At 33.4% G+C, this 8,984-nt stretch overlaps 1 protein-coding gene across 1 annotated transcript; it reads right to left on the reverse strand.

The window, feature by feature from the left end:
- Positions 1–222: 222 nt before the first annotated feature.
- Positions 223–6,532, reverse strand: LOC21405161 (transmembrane 9 superfamily member 5). The gene is made up of 7 exons (XM_010091525.2): positions 6,190–6,532; positions 4,340–4,380; positions 3,344–3,926; positions 3,133–3,264; positions 2,593–2,749; positions 2,026–2,510; positions 223–754 (listed from the first exon to the last, which is right to left on the reverse strand). The coding sequence occupies exons 1-7, from the start codon at positions 6,375–6,377 to the stop codon at positions 538–540; spliced, it is 1,803 nt and encodes a 600-aa protein (XP_010089827.1). The 5' UTR covers positions 6,378–6,532; the 3' UTR covers positions 223–537.
- Between the last annotated feature and the right edge of the window lie 2,452 nt (positions 6,533–8,984).

The raw sequence follows: 8,984 nt of genomic DNA on the forward strand, positions 1-8,984 counted from the left end.
CTCGATTTTTCCTAATTCATAGTTCTAATACATAATCAATGCGACCACCTTAAAAGTGTATACATATATATATAAACGAGTTCTCAATTATTACGTTTCCATCAGTGATCACTTCTAAATATAAAAATTTAATGATGTAGCATAATAAAAATCTAATTTCATTAATTGTTATTAATTTTTTCAGTCAACTATTTAATTTATTATAACTGTCGAATTAATATCTCGTGGCTAAAACAATAATACTCGTTAGTGGGTAAATATTTGCATACATGTTGACAACATAATTAGAGAAGCTACATATAATTATGGGGCAGGTAAGGAGCCTCTAATTCACATCTAAAACGTAAAACGTGTATTCCAAAATTCTCAATGGTTGTCACAAATACAATCCTGCTCATAGTTTCTATTGCTTTCAGTACCAGGAAAAAAATGGAACACTACAAATCTAAATGCCCTCTTTTCTCCTCCTCTCTCCCTTCTCTCCAACCATTAGTGCGCGTGTGCGAAAGGAAACCAAATGCAGATTGCATTGTTGGCTCACTCGCTTTTAATGGCACGATATATATAACGAACAAACATCAACGAAACACAGAAGCTAATTGTACCGAGCACCAAGAAGAAAGCGTAGGCCATGCAAGCATTGTAACCAATAAAGAACAACAGCTGCATGAGACCATCCATATTGGACTTCAGATAGAAGTAAATGGCGTAACCAAACATGAAAATAGCGGTGGATCCCCCGCATAAAACAGATCTGCATGACAGAGTACAATACAAGTCGTTAACCTCGAAAGCTATCAAACAAAAAAAGAAATGAAAAGATACAGAAACCCAATAGACAACAGAGGGAAAATGTGCTTTCTTTCGAGACAAGGAAGCCGATATTAGGATTAAAGATGTCCGTAAAGAACTCTGTACTTTTAAACATGTCTAAAACGTCCAAGTGCTCGTATCAGTCATCAAAGATTGACGTTACATACTCTTTGCTCGTGTTTTTCTCGGTACTCAGGATGCAGATGCACCAGCCGAGATATAAGACAAACAGAAGTCTACAGAAAGTGTTTTAAAATAAGATTTTTGGATTTTTTGCCCCTGAAATTTTAGTAAAATGACAAATGGCTCCTGAACTTAATAAAATGTTGAAGAATGCCCCTAAATCGATTAAAGATGTTAATCATTGAAAGGAAACGCTCTCGTGCACGTGACATGATATGCCTCATCATCATCCGAAATTTCAGTCTCTTTCTTTACACAAGCTCACATGGCGTGTACAAAGGCATTTCCGTCCAAACTTTAATAGTAGTCATTGATCTAGGGCACAATGCAGCACTTTATTAAGTTCAAGGGACAATTTGTAAAATTCTAAGTTCAGGGGAAAGAATGTCAAATAATGTTCAAAATATTTGACTTCTAATTGAAAAAGAACCTGATCACTTGAGAAAAATGTCTCCAGTTTGTGAATGAATCCCCTCCCCTCAAAAATAAATAAAAATAAAAAATAAAATAGAAAATTTCCAACCACCTACTTTTTAGTCTGATCTAATCATCTGTCGTGTTTTTCTTCTTTTTTTTTTTTAGAGAAAAATTAAACCGCAAAGTGCCTTGAGATTGAGTGTTTCATGCGATCCTCATATGAGCGGTTGTTCATTCAATAAGGAAGACAAAATTAAGACATTTTGAGATTTTAAATTGAAACTGATAAGCTATTGATATTTTTTAGTGGTTAAACAACGCTACATTCAGTAGATATTGTTAATCCAAAGACTGCATGCAGAAAACCTGTTTGTACTTCATGTTGAAGTTGCAGCAAAATTTTATTCTGGTCCCTGAAAAATAAGACCTTGTACTATCTCCATATAGATTGTTGAAATATTTGCACCGGGGAAAGATTCAAAATTACCACAAGCATAACATATGAGAATGTAAGAGCATTCTTAGTCGACAAGCAAACATAGAGTATATGGGGTAAAATCTGTGAACATGCCATTTCTTATTTGGGTGTGTTGTGCATGAAAGAGAACATACCTCCACCACCATCTGTGGTCCTCAACAGAAAGTTGAATGTATGTCAAACCAATGCTTAAGATTGCAGTTAGTATGACGAGGATAACGAATGTAACGAACAAAATGCCTGGTAGAGTATATATCTTGTAGCCCCATATGCTTGCATAAAGATGGTGTAACTGAAGCACAACTGCACCGAAAGGTAATAGACCCGCAATGAGCATTTGACTAGGTATTTTCCTGTACCAAGCTAATGGTGGAATTTCTCTTGGATATGGCTTTGTAGCAGAAGGTGCGGAAAATTCTGATCTGAAACGATGTCCAATCAACCCTCCTAAGGCAAGCAATGGGATTGCAAGGAGAAAATATATTAGAAGAATAACCACAATGGTGCCAAATGGAAGTGCAGCGGTAACCCCCTGAGCTATAGCAATTGTATTAACAATAGACATTGTCGCAAACAATGGACCCGTGTAGAGAATTCCAGTCAGAAGAACACTCCTTTTCTGAAAAGTCAAGGTTGTTTTTGTTAGGAAAGAAAATCTCAAGAGAAACAGCAGAATAGAGGTTCAGAAAACATTAAATTACCCATCCAGCCTCGGAAAATTGATTATGAAAAGCAGCAGAAGTATACCCACCAACCACGGACGTAAGAGCATATACAGAGACAATAGAAGTTAGAAGTGCTCCACGATTGTACGGGTAAAAGACTCCAAAAAATGCCAGCAAAAATAAGATACAAACGCTGAAGGAAAATGCAAAAGATTAGAAATTGGGGAAGAAAAGGAAAAATAAACAGAATTTATGAGGTTAAAATTCAAATAATATAACCTTTCCGATCACATGAATGTCATGTGCAAGCCATAAAATGATAGAAGTCAAAGAGCATCGGCACAAACTAATGTTGACTTTGGAAATCTCAGGCATAACAAAGGCATTGAAATACATACAAGCTCCACAGAAAAAGATAGTGCATTTTACTAGCATACATGAAGCAGACAACGTGCTATTCAAGCAAAAGAGGAAAACCTATAGTTAATGCTACTGAGAGAACAGTTGGATACACAAGATATGGAGCAAGGACTTGGAGCGTGAAGTATATGCATTTAAGTTTTTAAAGTTCCTTACAGGGTGAGTAACTGGGTGCCAACGCCCAAAACGGCACTAAGCAAGGACATGTTGGAAGGGCATCTGAATACATCGCCATGGATATATTTCCAACCAACCTCCTTATCTTCTTCTTCATCAACATTAGAGAACCTATCATTAGGTTGCAAATATGAGTTTGTTAAAGAACTATACCGCTAATTAAAACATTGTTCATAATTGTTAAAATTACCTTCTCATGTCATTCTTCAGTCGCCGCATGATAAGCAAGGTGAGAAATCCCATCAAGAGGAAAATGATGACAATAGAATTAATAAAAGAAAACCAATGCATTTTCTGACGAATTGACAGCAAAGAAGCCTTTGAGTACTTGTCCATCCTGCTTTTGAAGTTAGCAGAGGATGCATTCCAGTTAACAGAATAAGTGAACTCAACATCAATTTTAGCATCTTCAGTTATATCCATAACATCATTAGGATCGCTAAAAGCTTTAATTTCTATGACTTGGTTGTCATTGTAAACGACATCAAACTGAACGTGTTTGAATAAATAATACTTGGGCCCACTGAGGTTCCAATACTCCTCTTCAACTTTCCCAACAAATGCCCACAAAGGAAGGTCATCATAGTACATCTGGAAGTAGAAATCCCTGATGACAGCATTCCTGAATATAGCAACTTCACTAGCTTTAAGCTTTTTATGACAAAGGGTTGTATGACTTTTTCCCTCACGGAAATTCAACTCATATAGAGTATTGGTCAAACGATCACCATTCAAAACTTCACCAATGGTTTCTGTCTGCTGTATTACAGTATCTGCAGAGAAATACAAATTCCTTTTGCTTTATCTTGCTTGGGGATGTAAGTTTAACATAAGAGACAACAGAAAAAGCCAATTCAGAACATATGAACTGATTTAACCAACGTAATTTAATCCCATGTCCGACAAGGCAAAGCTTGAATAGTACCACAACTTCAATGACATCGGATATTAGTTATAGAGAACCAGATCTCAAAACAATTACCGTTCTGATACACCATAGAAGTTCATATAAGCAGGATAATAAGAACATTGGTAGTATAGACCTCTGATTGATTCAAGTTTGTATCAAAGATCTCACAATAGATCAAATTATCACATATGCCGCCATCTTCTTTATCAATCTAAACTGATTCTTCTTCCAATATGTAATACATAATCAAAACCTCATCTGAGCCTAAAGGCTAACCTGGATGGCAGAATGGCAAGTCATAGTATTGATAGGTTTCACTGCAAGAGAATGACAATTACAATAAAAAAAATTAAATGCTAAAAGAAGGCACGATTATCTTGGAAGGAAAATAAAATTTCAATTAAGCTTTATATTTTACTCCTGCAAGGAAAGTTATTTTAGAAACAAAATTCATGATTAATGCACTAAAACTTTTTCAAGAAAAAATCTTTCATGATTTATGCATTAAATAAAGCTTTATCCAGAAAAGAATTTTAGCCTTTAAAATAACACTAAGCATAACAATAGCAAAGGTATATAAACTGCACATTCCAGAAAAAAGAAACATCAAGCACTTATTGAGATAAATAGGATCACAAATTAGTGTCCAACATTGTGCAAGAAAGATGCTGTGAATTTAGCAAAGCAACCAACCGAAAATGTATGAAACAAGCAATGGCATAGTGATGTTATTAACGCAACCACAATCACTCATTGGTAGGTGTAATTATTATTATTTTTTTCCGGTACAACCATTTCAATGGCCTGTTCCATCAATGAATAGCATATTAATGTTGTGAATTATTAGAAAAACATTGCATATGTAACACCTAAAAGAATCTTAGAGGAAACATACAGCACAACTGGTATAATCTGGACCAAAAGCATATCTTTCTATACTTCATATTAACAAACAAACACAGACATTGAAGAACAGTCTCAAACATAAGATAAAAGAAACATTATTAGGCCCCGTTTATTTCACCGATTCGAGTTTAGAATTCGAGTTTTGCTACAGTAAAAAGCTCTCAGAAACAGCCACACTAACTTTTTTGCTACAGTAAAAAGCTCTCACATAAAATCACATCTAAACTCGAATGAACGAACTAAACGGGCCCTTAGAAACACTCTCTTCAAGCATACTACAATCAGGGTGTATTTACTTCACATGAAAAGAAAAGGAAGGAGAGAGTGATTCCCGTCTCATTTAATCCTGAGTTTAGAGGGCCCACACAACATAAGCAATGAAGAAAGGGAATACCAATTCTTACATCTCCCTTGATATTGATTCCCAATCAAAAAATGGATATCAAATTTACTTATATACCTTTAACGCGTTCACATATTATAATCCAATAATTATCTAATTATGTAAAAGGACATTCTAGTAGTCACATTGATACAGTTCCTATTCCCAAGTTAGTAAATGCTAAAAGGGGATTGGATTGTTTCTCATTACACCATCTAATAAATACGTAAAAACAAGACAGAGAATCAACAATCCACATTCTTTTTCCTTTACGGTTTCGTAAATCTCTAACTAATGCCCATAAATATTCAAGTAGCATCTGCTTTTGGAAGATTCTTGTTCTTCGGAAGGAAAAGTTCTGCCTCACTTTGAATCCATTATCTCAAATCAAAACTAACAATAACAACAAAGCTTTCAACACCACTTTTATCTAATAATTGCACATGACATTAAATTTTCAAACCCAGAAACTGTTTTCCAATCTTCAGAATATGTTCCAGAAACCACTACTAACTTTTTCTGAATTTTCAATCTTCAGATTTTCACACAAAATGTATATTTCTCTGTATTCAAAAATTCGAATTGGCATTAGTTTACTGAAGTTCACAGAATTGGTTTATGATCTACTAATAGAGTCAACGCAAAACATAAAAGACTCGTCAAAAATTTTTCTTAATTGAACAAAAGTCGCCATTGTATCCGCATGATGAAGGTTAATAATGCAAACTGCCAAATGGGGTTACCACTTCTTCTCAATTTTCTTTGCATCTTCAAACAAAACCCAGTTTTCCCAAAAAAAAAAAAAAAAAAAAAAAAAAAAACAGAGAGTTTGGGTTACCTGGGGTTGTTTAAAGGTCCCACTTTGTTGACGAATAAGGGGACGTGATCTCCGACATTGTAGCGGTGATCGCTCGCCGAAGCAGAAGCTGAAGGAGCTGAGAATAATACAAGGGTGGTTAACAGAACTAGAAGGAGAAGGAAATTCATCTTAAGGGTTCCATTGCCCATTGTTGCGAAAGCCGCCATAGCCGAGAGAGGGAGAGAAACGACTTCCACAGAGGAAGCTGGTGATGAGTCAAAGCCCAGCCATTTCTCAATAGCCCTTCTCCTTCTCAGCGGTTTTTTTTTTTCCCCGAGAATTCTTTAATGAGATGGAGATCTTACCAATTCTCAAAAAAGTTTTGTTTTAAAAAGTTTTTTTTTTTTCTTTTTTGGGTTTCGAATGCTCAAAATTTAGGCCGGCTAAACGAGCCATTCGAGGCCTGAGTTTGATCCGGTTTGAACCTTCAAGTTGGGCTATGCTAAGATTTTCAGGGCTCGTTATTTTAAGTAAAAATTTAAAAAAAATACAACTCGAGTTATAATTTTATTCGAGTTCATGTTCTTTTAAGTTTAAATTTGAGTTTAAACTCGAGTTCAAACTCGAGTTTAGGACTAAAACTCGAGTTCAAGTTTCCCCTTCAACTTGAGTTCAGAAACTCGAACTCAAATTAATGAATAGTATTTTTTCTATTCTTAAAAATGCTATAACTTTTTCGTTTTAATTCTAATTGAGATGATTTTTTTTCTATGCATTGACAACGAAAAGATGAATAAAACCCGACTCATATACCCTATTAAAATTTTTTATCAGTATTGAGTTTTTATTAAAATACTATCTAAATACAAATTCAAGTTTTGACTCACTCAAACACAAACTCAAAAAGATTCTTATCTCAAACCATAACTCAAATGTACACAACCAAACATAAACTCAAGTTACAAGTTCAACTCAAGTTATAACTCAAATTCAACTCAATAATTATACTCAAGTTAAACTTCAAAAGAACAAACTCATTAGTCTTTTAAAAAAAAATTACAGAATTTATTCTTAAAAATTTACTGAGTCTAAATTTTTAGTCTTCATTCTTAATTAATATCATTTTATTAATATAATTATGTAATTATAAAGAGTAAAAATCTTAATATATGCACGTTTAAAAGAATATTTGTCATTTTTTTTCCTTCTTAAAAGAAAACAGGATGGACTCTCTCTTTTATGACTAAATTCAGACCCTTTTCAGACTAAACTTTTACTTTCAGTTTTAAAAATGAATTAATTATATTAGGAAAATCAAGGATTTTTTTTTTTTGTCTTTATTTTTTTTCTTGCTACGATTTTGTTCTTATTTATTAAAACTTTGTTCTATTAAATCTATATTTCTGTTTAAAATTTTTTGTTTAAATCTATAAACTAAACGAGTTTAATGTTTTGTTCTCTTAAAATTATGCATTATTACTCTTAATTATCAATTTAAGAAAGAATGATGGACGACTTATTCCCAAAGATAAAAGATGATTGAATTTCACTTTTTTTTAATAATTATTATTTTAATTGACCTACCCTACAGAGAAAGTTCCGAAAGGATTTATTATTAACCAAGTTTGTTAACCAAACTATACAATAAACTAGATGTCGCTTTATGTAATGGACGTGTTTAGAGAACTGGTTTTGTTGTTGGTGAATGACATGTCACTCTTTGGGCATGTTTACCAAATTGTAAAGGATAGAAAGAAAAGGAAAAGAAATAAAAGTAATAGGAATGAGAAGTATTGTAATATTTATTTGTCTATTAAATAGTGCATTGTGGAATTCATTTTCTTTTCTAGTATTTATTAAATTTAAAAATGGTAATTTTATCAAAGTAATTACTAAAATACCATTTCGTATAACTTAATAATAATTAAACCATGACATGTGAATTTTAAGGTATCTAAGTAAATTTGACATTCATTTTCTTTGATAAAGACTCAACACCAAAGAGTTTGCAAGAATTGATATTCGTTTTTCCAATTCTCTATATTGTGTGTGGTCCACGAAACACTTGTAATTGAGAGCACATAATAATTAAGGAAATTTCTCTGGTGTTCTCTCTTTTTAGGTATATCAGTGTTCTCTCCTTATTAGTCGTCAGATCTGTATTACTTTTTCAGTCTGATTTGATTTTTTACCGAATTTAATATAGATCTAACGACTAATAAGCAGGGAACACCGGTGTTTTTTTTTTAAGAAAAATACCAAAAAAAAGTCCCAATAATTAAATGGGAAGAGAAATGTTAAAGAGTTTAAAAAATTTAGGAGACAAACTATTAAAATTAGAAGTTTTGGCGACAAATTGCCAAAACTCAAAACGTTTGGGGGAGCAATGTTGCTAAAAAAAATAAGAATCCTAAAAGCTTGTTGTCAACTTCGTAAAACGACATATCAAAACTCAAGAATTGGGACCCAAATCCTGGGTTTGAAAAGCACTGTGAGGCTTGACACACAAGGAACAATTATATTTTGTTACAGAGGATTTGGCGCCAAACTCTTTCAAAAAAAAATGGAGTTAAATCTTCACCATTCTAAAACTCCACAGTTCTTGGAACTTCAAGCAAGTGATGCTTGGTATATGAGTTATGTTACCGTATAAATTTATGATTTTAATTCTGTTAAAGTATTTTTTTCTCTCAAAAAATTTAAATTTTAAAAGTCATAATTAAGAACTCTAATTTGATGCCATACACTACCATCCCTGCAAAACTCATGTAAAGCTTCTGGCTTTCATTCTCCACTCTCAAACTCCCTTCCCCTCCCCCTCCGACCCTGACTCC

This window comes from Morus notabilis, unplaced genomic scaffold (assembly GCF_000414095.1).
Source record: "Morus notabilis unplaced genomic scaffold, ASM41409v2 Scaffold825, whole genome shotgun sequence".
NCBI lineage: Eukaryota > Viridiplantae > Streptophyta > Magnoliopsida > Rosales > Moraceae > Morus > Morus notabilis.